The 20053-nt window shown below is 31.0% G+C and overlaps 2 protein-coding genes across 2 annotated transcripts; both read right to left on the reverse strand.

Moving 5' to 3' along the window:
* Positions 1-12581: 12581 nt before the first annotated feature.
* Positions 12582-14351, reverse strand: LOC120284068 (zinc finger protein WIP2-like). Its single transcript, XM_039290889.1, has 2 exons — positions 13686-14351; positions 12582-13262 (listed from the first exon to the last, which is right to left on the reverse strand). The coding sequence occupies exons 1-2, from the start codon at positions 14082-14084 to the stop codon at positions 12825-12827; spliced, it is 837 nt and encodes a 278-aa protein (XP_039146823.1). The 5' UTR covers positions 14085-14351; the 3' UTR covers positions 12582-12824.
* A 1888-nt stretch (positions 14352-16239) lies between these two features.
* LOC120284164 lies at positions 16240-19765 on the reverse strand. Its single transcript, XM_039290959.1, is given in 4 exon segments — positions 16240-16561; positions 17554-17640; positions 19267-19508; positions 19510-19765. Coding segments are annotated over 3 exon segments (498 nt in total). The 5' UTR covers positions 19756-19765; the 3' UTR covers positions 16240-16561; positions 17554-17630.
* Between the last annotated feature and the right edge of the window lie 288 nt (positions 19766-20053).

Consider the following 20053-nt stretch of genomic DNA (forward strand, 5'->3'; position numbering starts at 1 on the left):
TGCTTTGTGACTAGTTATTTTGTTAGGATATTTTACCATTGTTTAGATATTTTTTTAACAACCTTAGCTTATGTTATCTTGACTTGTTAAAAGATTGTGATCTATTTTGTTAGTGCTGGGCACTTTGTTTTCTCTGTATATATAGCAGTCAAAGCTTAATAAATTAATATGCAGAGTTTTATTAGATTTGTGTTCTTTCTGTTGTCTTCTTGTTTTCTAACTTGGTATCAGAGACACAAATGGCCAACGCCAATGCTCAGTCTAATCCATCTTTTTTTTCTCTTGGAGGAATGCTTGCTCAACCTTCTTCAATCAAATTAGATAATGACAATTTTTTGCTTTGGCAAAATATGATACTTCCACTCTTGAGAGGATACAAACTTGAAGGTTTTTTAACTGGTGAAACATCTTGTCCGGCTCAGTTTATAATTTCCACAGGTACTACTTCTGCATCTATTGTTTCAGGAACGCCAACTACAAAAAAAGAGCCAAATCCAGAGTATGATGTCTGGGTTTCAAAAGACCAGCTATTATTAGGATGGTTGTATAATTCTATTCAGCCACGAGTTGCTGCTCGTGTGATGGGTTTTACAACCTCGAAGGATCTGTGGAAAGGTATTAAAGAATATTTTGGAATGCAGAACAAGTCTCGTATTATCTTTCTAACTGGAGAATTACAAAAAGTCAGAAAAGAATCAATGAAGATTGAAGATTATCTTAACTCAGTGAAGTCAATTGCAGATAACTTGGCTTTGGCAGGAAAAGTAGTTGAAAGTACGGATCTTATCACTCAAGTACTTGCTGGACTTGATGAAGAATACACTCCAATTGTGGTTCAAATCACAGGAAGAGAGTCTATTACCTGGGGAGAGCTGCAATCTACTTTGATGACTTTTGAAAGTCGATTAGAGCAATTAAATGCAGCACGTCTAAGCATGGTAGGCGTGCAAGCAACTCAACCATCTGCTGCATTAGCAAGCAAAACCAATTTTCATTCCAACAATAATGGCTATTCTGTAAATCAAAGAGGTTTCTCTGGAGCACAAGGAAGAGGAAATCCTAGAAATGGCAATAGTAGAGGAAGAGGTCGTGGAGGTAGAAGCTACAATTCCAGGCCAGCATGTCAAATCTGTGGGAAACTGGGGCACACAGCTTCTTATTGTTGGAATAGGTATGATGAAAATTTTATGGGTACCTCTTCACAACAAGTGAAAGGAAAGCAAGAGGGTTCTTCTTCTACAACAGCATTTACTGCCACAATAGATTCTGAGGCTGATCCTAGTTGGTTTATGGATAGTGGAGCAAGCAACCATGTCACAAATGACTCAAACAATCTCAATAATGCAGGAGAATATTCTGGTAAGGAGAAATTAATGGTTGGAAATGGCTCAAAGCTCTTTATTGCTCATACTGGTATGATAAATTTACCATCTTTAGATAAAAAGGTTTTGCAATTGAAAAATGTTTTGCATGTGCCTTCTATTAAGAAAAATTTGCTCAGTGTTTCTCAATTAGCATCTGATAATAATGTATTTATTGAATTTCACTCTGAATGTTGTTTTGTTAAGGACAAGGGCACAGGACAGGTTCTACTTCAAGGGATGCTTAAAGATGGTTTATATCAGTTAAATCTTCCCAATCAAATCAAGATGTCTGCTGCCAGAAATAATTTATCAGTTTCATTTGCGTCTAGTATTTCCATTTCAAATAAAGATTTGTGGCATAGGAGATTTGGTCATCCTTCTAACAAAATATTATCTGAAATTTTAAGATCTTGTCATGAGTCTATGGTGTTAAATAAAGATATTTCTTTTTGTGATGCTTGTCAATATGGAAAATCTCATTCTTTACCCTTTCCAATTTCTCAATATCATGCAAAATCACCATTAGAGTTAATACATTCAGATTTATGGGGACCTGCACCTGTGACATCTTGTGAAAGTTATAAGTATTACATACATTTCCTAGATGACTATAGTAGATTCACTTGGATTTATGCTTTGAAAACAAAAAATGAGGCAATAGAGATGTTTATCAAATTTAAAAGATTGGTTGAAAATAGATTTGATAAGAAAATTAAAATTGTTCAATCTGATTGGGGAGGTGAGTATAGAAATTTTACTAAACTTTTAGAACAATGTGGAGTTGAATTCAGACATCCTTGTCCTCACACATCTTCCCAAAATGGTAGAGCAGAGAGAAAGCACAGACATATAGTCGAGACTGGGCTCACATTATTAGCTCAAGCTAAGATGCCGCTTAAATATTGGTGGTATGCTTTTCAGACTGCAGTTTATCTTATCAATAGAATGCCTACACCCGTTCTTAAACTTCAATCTCCTATTCAAGTTCTTTTTAGGCAACAACCAAATTACAGGTTTCTCAAAGTGTTTGGTTGTGCATGTTTTCCTTGTCTTAGGCAATATCAAAGAAACAAATTCCAATTTCACTCCATTAAATGTGTGTTTTTAGGATATAGTCAAATTCATAAGGGATATCTTTGTTTAGGTTCTAATGGAAGAGTTTATGTTTCAAGAAGTGTTGTTTTTAATGAAAATGATTTTCCTTTTGAAAATTCTAAGTTTCTCTCAAATCAATCAAGTCAGTCTAATGAAATTGTTGTCCCATGTTCTTCTCAATCCATTTTCTCTTTTCCTTCTTTAGAGACAACTAATGCAGTAGCTTCAATTGATATAAATTCTCAGCAAGCATCTCTTAATGAAGAAACTGTCGCTACTCAGTCCGAAGACTTACACCAAACAAGTGACCATTCTTTAAGTCATTATGCCAACACTGAATTAGAAGAACAGTCAGTGATGGAGACTTCTTTTCAAGCTGCCACACAAGATAATTCTATTCAAACGAATCAGCATGAACAACCTCTGCTAGATAACCCAAGCCTTCATGCTGAGCAATCTAATTCTTCACCTATAGTTTCTGCACCAAGAAGACAAACGCAATATGCCGAGACTCATAGTATGGTTACTCGAGGCAAAGCTGGAATTTTTAAACCAACATCTTTTGTTCACACAACCACAAATTCTACAACAGTTAAGTCTCCAACTTCTGAACCTACTTCTGTCAAAGAAGCTCTTCAAGATGAAAATTGGACAGCAGCCATGCATGAAGAATTAACAGCTCTATCCAAGAATAATACTTGGAAATTGGTTCCTTTTTCTTCAAATATGAATGTTGTGAGCAATCGTTGGGTATTTCGTCTCAAACACAATGCTGATGGTTCTATACAGAGATATAAGGCCCGTCTTGTGGCAAAAGGCTATCTTCAATCTCCTGGACTAGACTATAATGAAACTTTTAGTCCAGTGGTGAAAGCGTCTACCATTCGCATAATTCTTACTATTGCTGTGTCAAAAAACTGGAGCATTAAGCAGCTTGATGTCAATAATGCTTTCTTGAATGGAATACTTCATGAAAATGTCTATATGACTCAACCCGATGGGTTTGTTGATCCATACAAGCCTCATCATGTGTGCAAACTTGAAAAGGCTCTATATGGATTGAAACAAGCGCCTCGAGCCTGGTATGATAAATTAAAACACACCCTTTGCAGTTGGAATTTTATGCAGTCTCAATGTGATTCTTCCCTCTTCTTCTATCGAACCAGCAGTCACATTATTTTTGTTCTCGTCTATGTTGACGATATAATTATTACAGGGAATGATGTATTTTTGTTACAACACTTCACCAAGAAGTTGAATCACATGTTTTCTCTTAAAGATCTTGGTGATCTTCATTATTTTCTTGGTATTGAGGTGCGTCGAGATCATTCTGGTTTATTCCTCACTCAAACTCGGTATATTATTGACCTTTTGTCCAAGTTTGCTATGGCGAAATGCAAGTCATGTCCCACACCTATGAGTACAGGCAAAGTTATTAGTGTGCTTGATGGCAGTCCTTTACACAATCCTACAATGTATCGTAGTGCTGTTGGTGCTCTTCAATATCTCACTCACACTAGGCCTGATATTGTCTTTGTTGTCAATAGGTTAAGTCAATTCTTGACAGCTCCTACAGATGAACATTGGAAACTATTAAAACGTGTGTTCAGATATCTTCAAGGTACTCTTCATCTTGGGCTGCATATTCATTGCAATGAAGGAGTCAATTTGACAGGTTTTTCTGATGCTGATTGGGCGTCTTGCCCTGATGATCGTCGTTCAGTTGCTGGTTATTGTGTGTTTCTTGGAGAAACATTAGTTTCATGGTCTTCTAAAAAGCAAAAGGTTGTTGCTCGTTCCAGTACAGAAGCTGAATATCGTGCTCTTGCCCATGTTGCTGCTGAAATTACTTGGATACAATCGTTATTTAAAGAAATTGGCGTTCCTCATGTTGGTGTTCCAGTTACTTGGTGTGATAACATGAGTGCTAATGCTCTTGCTTCCAATCCAGTTTTTCACTCTCGAACGAAACATATCGAGATTGATGTTCATTTCATTCGAAATAAGGTGCTTAATCGGGAGCTTGAAGTTCGTTTTATTCCTTCGTATGATCAGGTAGCTGATTTATTCACTAAGCCTCTTACGCATTCTCGATTTCTGATTCTTCGAGACAAACTCGGTGTCCGCATGGTGCCCTCGAGTTTGCGGGGGGATGTTAAGATATCTGCAACAGACTGATACGCAGATGTAGTTGTGCAATGGCTTTCTATATATCCTTGCTTATCCTTGCTTTGTGACTAGTTATTTTGTTAGGATATTTTAACATTGTTTAGATATTTTTTTAACAACCTTAGCTTATGTTATCTTGACTTGTTAAAAGATTGTGATCTATTTTGTTAGTGCTGGGCACTTTGTTTTCTCTGTATATATAGCAGTCAAAGCTTAATAAATTAATATGCAGAGTTTTATTAGATTTGTGTTCTTTCTGTTGTCTTCTTGTTTTCTAACTGTTCTTGATAGTGTAACTTGGAAATAACGGACTTATGATTAGTCTAGAGTAACTTGAAAATAATGGACTTATAAAACTAATCATAAATAGTAGGTACTACATTTTGTCTTTGTTGTTGTTTTTGTTGTATATTTATCTTTGATTTTTATTTTTAACTTCCCTCTCAATGTCCATGAAGAGGTAAAAGGGACATATAATTTGATTTTATAATTAAAAAGGGACATACATAAATCAAGTATAATAATTTTCTGAAGATATACATACAAGCAAAATAATATATATATAGGGATAATTAATTTTGAGATGCACTTAAACCATCAAATTTAGATTTATAGTAATTTTATATGGAGAACCAACCTGAATTTGAGACAAGCTACACTCCATACAAATATTATAAATTGTTTTTACAAAATAATAATTAACAACATTGATAATAATTTTTGCTGAATTGTAATAAACTATAAAATTAAATTTCATCTCTGCAATATAAATATTACTACGGTGACTAAGTATACAAAAATAATACATAAAAATCATATGCTTTTTAATTGAAAATAGACATATGATTTCTAAAATACACTCTCATTTACCTTAAAACCATTATTATTATTATTATTATAATAATTATTATTATTATTACACCATCTCTAAAGACGTGTGACAAAGAGAGTTGAACTTCATGCATGCATACATCTTTTTCTCTTTAATTTTAACTCACTTGTCCATTACATAAAGTCTTATATATTTATATTTTACACACAAATACCTACACATCACACGTGCGAAAAATGCATGCATCTTTCTCTTTCAATTGTAACTCTCATCTTCTTTTCATAAAGTCTTTTAAATTTACATTTTCTTTTTATCAAAGTTTTAAATTTACATTTTATACAAACAACTTAAGCACACCATGTTTGCATTCAAATAGAGTTGAAGCATATAAAAAGGTTATGATAGTCCTTATAATGCCATAAATGGGAAATAGGATTCTTACAAAGTCCAATGAAGTAATGGGGGGAGCTCAGAGGAAACATGCAATATGATCTTTGTAATTAATTATTATTATTTTTATTTATTTATTTATTTTGGCAAAAAAAAAGAAAAAAGAAAAGAAAAAGAAGGACTATAATAAAGTGAAAGATGAATGAAAGATCATTCATCAAATAAAGAAGAAATCAAACTTTATTGGGAAGGGGAGCTAGCTCCATAATTGGCCTTGGTCCCCTTTTCAACAAAAAAATCAAATAAATCAAATGAATAAATAAATAAAATAAATGGGACTCTTGCATGTATCTTTGTTTTTTAGTTGAATGCCGGCAAAGTTTATTTATTTCATGAATCTGTCTTTTCTAATAATTAGTTTTAAGTTGACAATAGAAAAGATTAATGATTGTTATTTTTTTTAATTAATCTTGTGAGTTAAACTAAAATAAAATAGTTTTTTCATATATATATATATATATATATATATACCTTTATAAAAATAATTTTTGTTTATATGCCTCTATAAATTATTCTTATTTGCTTATATACTTTTTATACTAAAAATTAATTAAAAAATTTTATAAAAACTATTTTTTGCCTTTTATCTCTTTATTCATTATAGAAAACAAAAAATTATTATATATATTTTTCAAATTTGTAATTGGGGCTTACCCATAAAAATATATGAGAAAAAAAAACATTTTACGGATACATTAATAAATATGATTTTTTACAATATAGTGGAATGCAAGCAATTTTCTCTATCTTTAAAATATTTTTAATTTAAATCAATTTATTAAAAATATATATATTCATTAACCGACCCTAAAACAAAAGAATTAGTGAGATTTCAAGAAAAAAAATAAATCAACTCAACAAATTGAAAAACATAGATAGACTACAAAACAATAAGAAAAAAAAACATGAATTTAACCAATCACAATAAATATATAAACATAATAATAAGTAATTTAGTCTAGATTATACTCTAGATTATAAGGACAAATAGATTGATAAGGCTCATGAGAGGCCATTGATCTTGAGGTCATGTCCCAAGAGAAATGACCCTCCATGATTTGATGGATAAGAGTCATGGGCATTAACGTCAAAGAATGCCTTTTTCTATGGGCCTATAAATATTTTTAAAAATAAAAATAAAAATATATATATATATATATATATATATAAATATATGTCTTTCTTTATATTTTTCCTCATTCCTATCTTTGTTCCATCCTAAACATTGCTTTTCCTCATTGATCATTTTGTTCTTCCTTTCTTCTCTATTAAGTCTCCCCTCCACTAATTTATATTCTCCCACTTTGTTGAAATTTTTATTTATTTTTAGGTTGAACTTGACTCTAAAAATTATATATTCGAATAATAATTAATTTACTCCATTTTTTTTATATTCGTCGTATTTATAAATAATGAGTTAAAAGCGACTGCTGGCAGAACCATTTCTTTAAAAAATAAAAAATAAAAAAATTGGATAATATATTTTTATAAAATTTTTGCTATTGTGTTTAGAGCAATTTATATGATTTTATAATTTAGCATTCCTTCAGAATTTAGTATTTATTTAAACATATTATTTAATTTTTATTATGATAAAAATAAAAAATATACACCATTGTCAATACTCAATTTTAAGCATAATGTAACAAGTGAAATATGTGTGTTATTGTTTTTTTTTTTTCAAATTATTATAATCAAACAGGAATTAAAACAAATTAAAATTAAGAAAAATAATAAAGAGATGAACAAATGCAAGGAAAAATGCATCACCTCATTATCTGAAGAATTGCTAAAACTTTTTTATAATATATTTTAAAAAAATATTTATCTTCTCATCTACCTATATAGGGCTATACATATAAAGATAATATGAAAATAATTTAGAAATGATGAAAACATTTAAGTATTGGTCTATTATTAGATTATATTATTATATTTATATAATATATAAAAGATAGTGAACATATAATAATATATGGTGAATATATTGCTATATATATATATAGGAGTAAATTAATATTATGGAGAAGGGGGGACATGGTTGTCTCCTTTGTATTGGAGTGTAAACAGTTTATATGAAGAGATTAATATATTAATTAGCACACAATGTATGCTCATTAATTAATTATTGGGATTTGAAGATGCTCAAATGATATATGTTCAAAGGAGACAAATGAATATTATATATATTTATTAATATTAGTCTCAATATAAAAAATAGTCTTGACTCTATTAATGATTGTTGTATCTAACACTTCGCTTTGTTTTGAATTTTTTGCTTTAGAATGTTGTACTCACATATAATGGACTATCGTTGTAGTGTGACCTGTTGTGCTCTTTCTTCATTTAATTAAAATGATTTATCTTTTTTTTTAAAATCTCCTTGTAAATTTCATTGTTTCATGCTTCAATTTATTTTTTATTTTAATAAAATAAATAAATAAATAAATGAACTGTGCCAACATTAAAAAAAATAGTTACAAGGAGCCAAATTCCATAAGCAGTATCAAATAAAAAAATTTATAAAATATAATTCTGGTTTTCTCACTATGCTATTTTATATCTTTTCTGATATTTTATATTTCCTTTGTCTTTGGTTTTTAGTGTACATATTTTAATAATTTGTTTATTTTTATTAAGAAATATAAAAACAAAAAGGGCCTGGTATCTCCCTGGATAAACCCTTTTCTATAATTAAAAATTGAGAAAAACCACACACACACACACACACACACACACACACATATTTATATATTAATATATCTCCCCTTTTTTCTATTTTTTATTTTAAAAAATATTAACTTCCACAACCTCCCTCTTTGCATTCTTTTAATATATATATATATTGTTTATTAAAGTTAACAATTAATTTAACCTATATATCTATCAAATATTTTAAACATTGCTAATGTTTTTTTTCTTTTTGTTTTTAAAACCAAGAAGTGTAAAGTTTAACAGTAAAGAGTTCACCATGAGAAGCATTTGGTATTTTATATTAATCAAATTAAAGAGCTTAAAAAATACAAAGAAAACTTTAAAAATATCAAATTGTTATAATTAAAATTTTGAAAGCTTCTTTAAATGCAACACTATTACACACTCTAAAAATAGAAAAAAGAGCTTAAAGTTTTCCTTGTTTTTTTTCTGTGTCAAAAAAATTTAAAATCTATTTTTTTCTCTATAATAATAAAAAAAATATTTTTCAAAGCTTCCAATTGATTTTTTAATCAGGGTTTGTCATTGTGATTATGATAACAATATATATATATGGGAAAACATCATCTAGGGACGTCCCTAGATTTCAAATCTAGGGATGTTTTTAAATCTAAGCCGTTGGATCATCATCCGATGGTTGATTGATTATATAAACACTGTACACATTTTTACTGTTCATTATCACTGTACAACACTGTAGAACGCGGTTGTGTAGTTAGCACGATAGTATAACTAAAAGTTAAACAAAAATCTATCATGCAAATGTTAATTTAAATTAAGAACTCTTATGTGGATTTGAACCATGGCTAATTGTCTCATTGATCGAAGACAACAACATGAATTATTATTCCAAGAGTCCATGTTCTCCCCTATTTTATCTCAGTTTAAGAAATATATATAACGTTTACTTGGTTTTTTTTTTTCCTTTTTGAAGTGTTTAGATATATAGTAAATTACTTCCATGACATAATATATATATATTATGTGTATACAATTGTGTTGATAGATAAAAGAGGATAATAAATAAAAATGAAATTGTATTTTATTTATAAGATTTTTAGTATGATAAAAAAAAGTAGTTTTTGGTTGATTGAGTCAAAAAGACTCAAAGCAAGAATTAAGTTGATGGAATACGTAAAAACTAATTTATAGCTTATGAGAGTTTAAATGGTAATAGTGAGTAATAAGTAGCCCTATACACTTACATATTTTCGAAACTGTTTGTATGGAAATCTATAGTTTACTATTAGAGTTAAAAGTATAATTTTTTTCAAAAATTGATTTATCATTAATGAGGGTTTATAAGATATAACAACAAGTAGTTCTCTATGCTTTCTATCTTCGAAATGATTAATTTGTATGAAAATTCATAGTTTTACCATCAGATTTAAAAGTATAATTTTTTAAAAATCTGATTTATAGCTATTAGATTGTAATAGCAGGCAATTATATACACTTTATACCTTGTAAACTGTTTGTTTAAAAGACACTTTTACTATAAGGGTTAAAAGTTTTCGCCAACGATCTGCGGGTCTATTAGTACACGGGTCGCCGATAGAGTTCTCACTGAGTGGTGAGAGTTCGATTCTCGACTGATGGCACATTTCTAGGAGTTATAAATAGTGGTCATGCAGTGGTTGCACCCACGTGAGCTGCTCGTCACACTTTGTCCCAGGCTGTGCACGCCCCTGGGGTCGTCGCTCCTCTTCCCAAAAAGTTTTTCCTTTTATATATATATGATCTATGATTAGAGTTGATGATGAATTGCTTTCTCAAGCATGCTTGAAGAGTGAGCATTATCAAACTTCATAACATATCCTTGATGTCCCTGTATTTATTTGAGAAGATTGCTTTCATACTCTCAGTACTTTTTGTTTATATATATATATATATATATATATATATATATATATATGATCTATATATTAGAGATTGATGATGAATTGCTTTCTCAAGCATGCTTGAAGAGTAGAGCATTATCAAACTTCATAAATATATCCTTGATGTCCCTTGTATTTATTTGAGAAGATTGCTTTCATACTCTCAGTACTTTTTGTTTTATATATATATATATATATATATGATCTATATATTGGAGATTGATGATGAATTGCTTTCTCAACCATGCTTGAAGAGTAGAGCATTATCAAACTTCATAAATATATCCTTGATGTCCTTTGTATTTATTTGTGAAGATTGCTTTCATACTCTTGTGTAATTGCTAACACACACTCATAATATATATATATATAATACAGACAAACGACATCAGGGATGTGTATAGACATTGAATTAATCTTTTTAACATACATGTGTTATCATCCACGTAAATTTATTTATATATTTTTACAAAAAAAAAATTTATATCTTTATAAAAAAATTACAAATTGTTATTCTTTTTCAACGTTTTGTTTTCTAGCATGGTTTCAAATCAGACAGAACAAAGTTAGAATTAGGGTTAGGGTTAGGTTAGGGTTCCTTGTAGCAGCAGTATATACCCATCTTTGAAGTCATCATCCTCCAACAGTTGCTACATAACACACTAATGAGGATGCATTGTAGTTGATATGACCACTCAAAAGCCATCTTTTGTTGACTCATCTCACTCCCTTCATTCTCTCAATTAATATTATATACAAGTTTGCTCATTCTTAATATAAACATCATCTTTTAATGTATATTATTATTATTATTCAATGTTAATATTTTACATTAACAACAATATCAAGTAATTAATCAAGTAACTAGATATATGCTTTTCTCTGTAACTTTATAAAAGTGGTACACTAATCATTTGAAAGGTAAAAATCCATCAAGAAGCACACATGTGATCATGTGAGTAGATGGAGGAGGGTGATGACAAAATGCATTCTAAGGCACAAAGCACCATGAAAAGTTTATGTGCTTGCAATGCAGGACAGGGCTTCAAAAAGTTTATATACCCTATTTTGCATGTTGCACCACATTCAGGAATATTTATGCTTTTCTCCCTCTCTTATATATATAATATAAAAACATAAATAAAAAAAATATTATTTTGATGATTTGATGTATATAAACATAGCTTTCCAAATTTTGGTATATATATATGTGATATTATTAACTAGTAGTATAATTGCTTTTATTTTTCCTTAAAAATACAAGGTTTATAATATAACTAACTTAATTTTGCATCATATGAATATTTAGTGTTTTTGTTTTGTCTACTATGAGTAAATTTGTAGTTGTTTAGTTTATTTTCTCGTGTAGTTTATCATTTAGTTTAGGTGCAAGTAATATACTCTCGTTTGTTTTGGACTATGCTATTCTATTTTCGGCTCAATAAATGTTTTTTCAAACAAAAGAAAATAAAAATGATAAGATTAATGGACAGATTTTATGAAACTCACATTGCCCTTCAAAATTAACAAGAAAATCAACACAATAGTGTGGTAGAAGAAAAAGTGGAGAAAAACAATTAAATTTTAAAATAGATCTGTCTGGGCTCCCAATATCTAGTCCTAAACTAGTTTAGAATTTGTAATTTCTAAGAAACTGATAGGTCTAGGAAGTTTAAATTTAAGTCATAGTTTTATATTATAGAGACTTATATATGTATTTAATTATATGTTAATCATCTTGCTTGCTTTAATGTGACTAAACATTTGGAAAGTTGATAGGTATGATTAACTCATTAATCATACATGTCTCTCTTCTTTTTCATTGATGATTATTGTGTGTATATATATATATATATATATATATGCATGTATGTATATATTTCTTTTAATTAAAAATGAAATCATGATTAATTTATCTACTTTTTAGAACAAAAACACAAGGTTGATAAAGTTATAATAAAGATAAATACTAAAAATATTTTTGAACAAACAAGAGTAAACCCTAACCCTAATTCAAGAAAATAAAAAGAAAGATTAACCCTCAAAAGCATTATAAATTACATCAGGGAAAAGACAAAACCCTAACCAACAACCTTACCATATGATCACACTTTCAAATGTGATTCAAAACATGAGTTAATTTTAAGCAAACAAGAACCTAAAAACAAACCCTAATTCATTATCATCAACTAAGACACAACACTTGAAGCTACTTTAATTATATAAGTCCTCATGTTCATCATTCTATCCATGTCTAAAACTCCAACATATATATAATTAAGCATGTAAAATAAAAATAAAAAGGAGCTTATAGCATGATCAGTGAGAAGCATTGCAACCTTGTTCAATCTCCGACGAAGGATCATCGTCTTCATCGAAAACATCGATACCATAAGCCGCATGACCGTGACCGAAAGCCTTAACATGGTCCTTAAGAGACCTCTTGTGCTTAAAATCTGAACCACAAATACAGTACCAAAGCTTGCCACAATTCTTCTCATGAGTCCTCCAATCTCCTCTCACAGCAAAAGCCTTGCCACACTTCCTACACATGAATGGTTTTATCCCATGTTTTCTTTTGTAATGTGTTTGTAAAGTTCTGAAATCCTTTAATGGTTTTGATCTTGGATGGTCTATGTTGTTCCTGCATTCTGGTGCACAACAATAACATGGTAATCGGAGCATTGCCGTCGGCTGAATTCCTCGAAGAGATTCCGGTCCTTTCCGATATTGTGATCCATGCCCCCACATGTGCATCTATTTGTAGATGTGATCAATTCATCAGTGAAAAACAAAGTGTTAGGATTGCAAAAAATTTTCAACTAGTTATAATTAAAAGAATCTATTGAATTAATAATGATGTTTAGTACTGAAAGAGAAAAAAAAAGAAAAGAAAAGAAAAGACAAGAGAATTCTTCTTCATGTCTTTTATAGAGATTAAACAAAAGTTCAATGAATGAATGAAGAGACAAAACATAAACACTCATATGCATCATAAAACCATACAAAATGATCTAATTTTCATGAAGGTTAGGAATATGAAATTAATGAAGTTTTCTTTAGAGATTTGCATCATATATATAAAACAAAAGATAAAAGGAGAAGAACAAAGAGCTAGCTAGTGATCTGTTTATATAACATGAAAACAAGAACAAAAGTTAGGGAATTAAAGAAATGAACCTGCATGTTGTTGTATCTGTTGAAGGTTTTGAAGCAAACTGGGCAAGAGAATTGAGTAGGACCAATGAGGATCTGAGAAGGAGTAGGGATCCAATACTGGCCCTTGGTGAGCTTACCAATGGGAGAAGAAGAAGAAGGGTAACCTAAAGGAACAACATGATCAACAGCTTCATGATCATCATTCTCCTCCTGATCATCAACTTGTTTAGAATCATCAGCATGATGATGTTCTTGAATAGAAGAAGAAGAGATCCTAGAGATGAGATCAGAAGCAGAAGGAGTTGGAAGACCTATGTGAAGAGCAACAGTAACACCATCACTAACTCCATGATCATCATCATCATCATCATCATCATACTTCAAGTTTAGAGAAGAGGACTTTGTTCTTGTGAGCTTCATTAAAGGAAGTGTCTTTATTAAAGTTTGAAGGGCTTAGGGTGAGGAGAGGAAGAGCTTCTCTAAGAGGAGGAGAAGGTGGTGAAGGGGTGATGGTGGAGAAGAAGGAGGAAGAAGAGGAGTGGTAGTTGAAGTGTTTGTTGTGGAAGTTTGTGAAGGGTTCTGCCATGGTTGGAGCTAGAGAGTGTTGGTGATGAAGGTGGTGGAGAGAAAAGAAAAGGTGATGAAAGTGAGGAAGAAGATGGAATGTGAATGGTGAACAACTTGTTATAGAAAAGAGAGAGAGAGAGAGAGAGAGTGAAGAGGAGTGTGAAAGAGTGAAAAGTGGGGGAAAAATAGACTAGAACAAATCAAGAAGAGTAAAGTGTGGAAAAAATCTTTTGAAAAGGTGGTAAGAGAAGGAAGGTTTGAGTGGGTAAATGTAAAGAATAAGAAAATTATTACATTGTTGATTTGGAGCTTGATTTTACCATTGATGATATAACATCACTGAGGTCTATAACTCTTGGCGTTGTTTAGCCCCCTAGTGGCTGCGTCGCTGTTGGCGCTATAATATCTTTGGATGTCTATGTGTCGTTGTTAGTGTTGTTTTATAGACTTTTTGATCTAATAACTGTTTACTTTTTTAATAATTGTGGTTTATATACTTTGTCAAAAAAAAAATTCACTAAGGTTGTGTTTTATCATTATATATAAAAAGGATAAGTTTGCTGTTATTTTAATATTTCACATATTCAAGTTCAAATCATACATATAAGTACAAGATCTTTCTCGTTGATGAAGTGTTATATGAGTAACCGGATTTTATCATAGTAATTTTTTTTTACAGTGAATTTTTTTTTATAAATTGTTTTGTTATTTGTGTATTATTCTTCAATGAAAAAAACAAAGAAAAAAGAGAGAAATTGAGAGGCGAGATGCGTGAGAATAGAAAGAAGAATCGACTTCTTGTTGAAAAGAGTGTTTTAAGTGTTTCAATTACTAGTATAGAAAACAAATAGTCAAATAAAAATTATGAAGCATGTCAATGGCTTTTTAGCTTGAAAATTATATATAAGTTTGAGTTTTACTCAGTAGGATTAGGACAAGAGGAGAAACATGAACATGATTGAGTTATATTTAAACTTTGAAAAGAAAAAGAAGAGAAAAGTGGGAGGGAAAAAAGACAAAGAAAAAACAAAGACAATGTGCATGCACTAGGGTTTGATGCTGTCTGCTAATAAACACAATTAGATTTTGAGAGAAAGAGTAAGAGAGTTGTATTTTTGGGATGTGAAATAGTTTCTCTTAATTCCCAACATTTGCATTGATGAGTGAGCCATGTTAAATTATTTTTAGGGAATAGATAAAGATGGAAGTTAATTTTTCTTTATTACTTCTTTTTTAGTTTTATTTGTTTATTGAAAAAACCATAAAAAGAAAACATATTTAATTCATTGAAAATTAATAAAATCCCATACAATCTATCAGATATTTGTTTAATGAACTATTAAAAAGTAATTTTTAAAATTATACTAAATTTTTAGTGGTCGAGTCAAAAATCAGATTGTACCGACAACACATGTAACACACCACAAAAGAGTATAATCCTTCCGCTTTTAATTTAACTTTTGCATTAGTCATTGATTAAGAAAGTTTGATTGGAATAAAAGAATGTATTTATGAATACAAATCACTCTTGTTAATCAAGAGCATGAGATCAATTAGAATTTTTTTTTTTTTAAAAAAAGAAATAAAGACAATGGAAGGAAAAGAAAAAGATAACATTTATGTTTTAGTGCTTTACAATACAAGAAAGTGGTCCCAAAATTCACTATTGTGATCACTTGATGCAAATAGTTGCTAATATTCTCTTGGTTTGTGCAATCAACATGAAAGGTTAAAGGGACAACAAACATGCATGCCAATCTTCATTGCATTCAAATAGTCTTGCCTCAATTATTTTGAACACCATTTAAACTGCAACCAAACTTTATATTTTGTTCTCTTTGACAATAAACTATAAAAATAGACAAACAGAGATTAGTCCAAGAATTGAGCCTTGGATCGCTTAAGCAAGTGGTTTTAAATTCGAATATTTATGTAGGCGAAAAAACACTAGATGAGAAGAGAGCTATCTTTTTACATGGCCCCAGTACCTCACCTTAGAAAACCGATGGGTTAAAGAGCGCCAATATATATAATGCATAAACATATTTGAACATCAATGAAGTATGAAAAAATCATCGTCGAATCCTACTTAGAACTTGATTAATTTAGTTCTCACTTTTTTCGGCAATGACTCAACAAAGATAAAAAGAGAGAGAGAGAGAGAGAGAGAGAGATGGGACCGAAAAAGAAATGAATTTATAACCTTTGAGAGGAGGAAGAGAGAATACAACTCATTTGTTTCATCTTTTGTAGAATTGAGTGGCCAAATGAATCATTGAAGTCATTGCCCTGTCTTTCTTTCCTTTTGGTGTTTGTATGGATCATCTTGCCTGAAACCAAATTAATCATTACATAAATTGATAAAAAAAAATGCAAGTGTTTGGTTATGAAAATGAGGTTTTGAAATTATCAATTAATGTTTCTGACAATGAAATTAAAGTTTCAGAGAGACAGAAGGAACATACAGGTGTGTGCTCATGAGTGTATAGTAATGCTAGCAAGTAAACAGAGTATGATATAAATATTTCAGAGGTTGACAGGAAGAACAGACACTTCTCTGTTCTTTCATGTGAAGAAGAAGATTAAACATAAATTTTAACACAGTCATCTCATTCAGCAACAAATATTTTGAAATAAGGTACAGTAAATGTAACATGTGGAACTACTTAGAAGTAATTATCTTTGAAAACATACAATTATTTCACAGATAAGGTTGCTCGATTAAAAGAAAAGGTTTTCTCCATTTGACAACTTTTTTTTTCTAATATGTGAATTGTTCTCGAGGTGTTTTTTGAAGGAATTGAAAAGATTTCTTTTGTTAATGTTGGCTTTTTAATCTTTTCCATGTAATGAAAATGTTCTAGCACATTGGTTAACATCTGTAAGGTTTTTTTTTTTTCCTGTAAAAACAAAATCTATAATTACTAACTAGTTTTTTTTTTTTACTTGGAATCCTTCAGGAGATTTGTAATGATTATTTTTCTAGAATCTCTTTCTTTGACAACTAAAACTCTCTTAAGAACCATGAAATCAATGAAACGTAATCAAATAAGGCATTATTTGATTTGCATTAAAAGGTAAGCACAGAGTTCAGGGAAATAAAAGATGATGGTGATAGAAACCTAAACATGAAATGGTTTTAGAACTAGATGAAGTAGCACAAGTTTGATCTAAGCCCCAAATAGAGTGAGTGGATATTTTATTATTTTCTATTGGATAGTGTGGGGGAACATGATTGAGATCAATCCTATAGAATTACAAACTATATGTCCATGAAACTTCACACAATTGGAAATTGGAAAAATTGTTCAAATTTACATACCTCACTGAACACCCCCATCAACAGATTGGGAGTCTCAAATAGACTGAATCTCATAAGCAGGAAGACCAACTTGATCATCAAGGATTCCTACAAAATATGGACAGACAAATGCCTCACCAGTACATTACTGACATAAATTTAAATGGAAAGAAATGGGGGAGAAACAATATTTTAGCAAGCTCTTTACTGCAGAAGGTCTACGATTGAGTTATTTCAAAGCAAGGAAATCAACAAATGAGGACTCCATCAGTTGCACACATGAGAACAATATTGGAAATCCAGAGGAAATACAAAAAGCAATAATTAAAATAAAGAAACATATGCATCATAACTTACAAAGGATGAACAATAAGAACTCGCTTCATAGTGAGCTCCACATTGAAGAAGGGCCAGCTTTCATTGGTAAAAAATTTGCATTTTCATATTCTTGGTTCTGAATTCAACTATTTTTTATGTAAAGGAAAACTACCTTTTAATTGCCTCATCAAAGCAGAGGGCTCATAAAAAGAGATTCAAAGTTAAGAAGTCAATAATTCAGGATTTTCATCATTGATTGATACCAAGTAAAGACAACACGGTTGACGGCATCATGGGAGTCTCAGCTACTGAGATGCAAAGAGTATCTATCTCATCATCCTGAGGCTTGTGCTAGTTTCAATGGAAATCAGTACAAAGACTTAGCTTCAAAATTTTTTTTTGACCATATGTCAAATAACTGTACAGTCCTCTGAGTTTACATTCTTTAAGCATGATGCTCATTCATGTTTGAGATATCTATCAACTAGCATTTCTTATTTGATGACCATATTTGTTTTGTTCTCATTGTTTCATATAGAGAAACTAATCTCGCAAAAGTTTCCAATATGTACTCAGATGTAATAACTCAAAGAAATCTTCAAGCAATCAAGTACAGAAAACTCAAAGTATTCTTGTATCTACTTAAATGTCTCCAAAAAAGCCAAGCAATACTCAATCAATCATCAATGCACTTACATTTTAAATTTATGCATTCAACAATGAGCTCCAATCCACAAAGAATCATCTCTAAAACTTACAAATTAAAAAAGAAAAAGGATTTTTGTCCCCTTATTGCTTCCACATTTTCAATCAGAAGTTAGTACCTTTCACAAGCAATTAAATAAAGAAAACTCAAACTATACTTGTATCTACATAAATGTCTCCAAAAAAGCAAAGCAATACTCAATCAAGCATCAATGCACTTACATTTTAAATTTATACGTTCAACAATAAGCTCCAATCCACAAAGAATCATCTCTAAAATTTACAAATTCAACAAAAAAAAAAGAGAAGATTTTGTCCCCTTATTGCTTCCACATTTCAATCAGAATTTAGTACTTTCACAAGCAATCAAATAAAGAAAACTCAAACTATACTCGTATCTACATAAAATGTCACCAAAATCACAAGCAATACTCAACCAAACATCAATGCACATAGATTATATGTTCCAGATTGAGCTCCAATCAACAAATAATCATCAGTAAAAAGTTTTTTTTTTCTTAATTATTCTTCATTTCCAATCAGAGTTTAGCATCTTTCAATGCACATAGATTAGTATATGCTTAAGAATGAGCCCCAATCTACAAAGAAACATCACCAAAAAATCTACACAATTGAACAAAGGAAAAAGAGAGAGAAAAACAGGATCTTTCTTCTTAATTGTTCATCATCTTCAAGTTTAGAGATTAGTACCTCGCACTGCTTCGAAGCCAAAGCGGGTCGTAGAGGAGCAGCGCCAGAAGAACAAGATTAGGGACCGAGATAACAACAAAGGGATGGAGACGCAACCCTAGCTGGCCTCTCCGGAGCCTTCGCCTAGCCCAATCCCGGCGCTCCTCGGATCCCCACCGCACCGGCGCGGTGACAACAGCAGGGGAGAGAAACGGAGGGGGAGGCTGAAGGAAGGGACAAGAGCTACGCCAGGAGAAAGCGGGGGAGGCCGAAGGTGGATACACGGGAGAAGAAGAGGGAGAGAACCCAGTGGAGCATTGGAGGGTTAGGAGAACAAAGAAATGGAGGATAATCCCAGAAGAGAAAGCAGGGGACGCGAGAGGCAATGAAGAGCTGGGAATGGAGGGATGGTGTAGAGGTTGGATGGGTGAGGATGTGGGTGAGGGCTTGGAGCTTTTGCTCCCATGAATGATGATGCTCTTGCTTCTCCTGCTCTGGTTTGGTCGCCATTGACGAGAGCTTCAGAGCTCGTATGGATTTTTCTTTATTTATTTATTTTTATTTTTATTTATGACTATACCCATGTAAAATTTAATATTACATGAAAGTTTTAAATTAATTATTTTTTTAGATTTCTTATTTCTTGTAATTTAGAAACATGCGAAATTTTTAGGTTTAATTCATGTACATATCCCTATAATTATGTACTTTCTGCTTTTTTTAGTCTTTTAATATTTTTAAGTATAATTAAGTCCTCATATTTGGTCGAGTTGGGTCATTCTAGTCTATTTGCAATTTACACTTACCT

This window comes from Dioscorea cayenensis, chromosome 3, assembly GCF_009730915.1.
Source record: "Dioscorea cayenensis subsp. rotundata cultivar TDr96_F1 chromosome 3, TDr96_F1_v2_PseudoChromosome.rev07_lg8_w22 25.fasta, whole genome shotgun sequence".
NCBI lineage: Eukaryota > Viridiplantae > Streptophyta > Magnoliopsida > Dioscoreales > Dioscoreaceae > Dioscorea > Dioscorea cayenensis.

Excerpts from the sequence above, each read along its gene's own strand:
- LOC120284068 (XM_039290889.1), bottom strand. The coding sequence starts at position 14,084 with ATGAAGCTCACAAGAACAAAGTCCTCTTCTCTAAACTTGAAGTATGAT. Across the intron at positions 13,263-13,685 it reads ACAGATACAACAACATGCAG|ATGCACATGTGGGGGCATGG; the intron begins GTTCATTTCTTT and ends ATCTACAAATAG.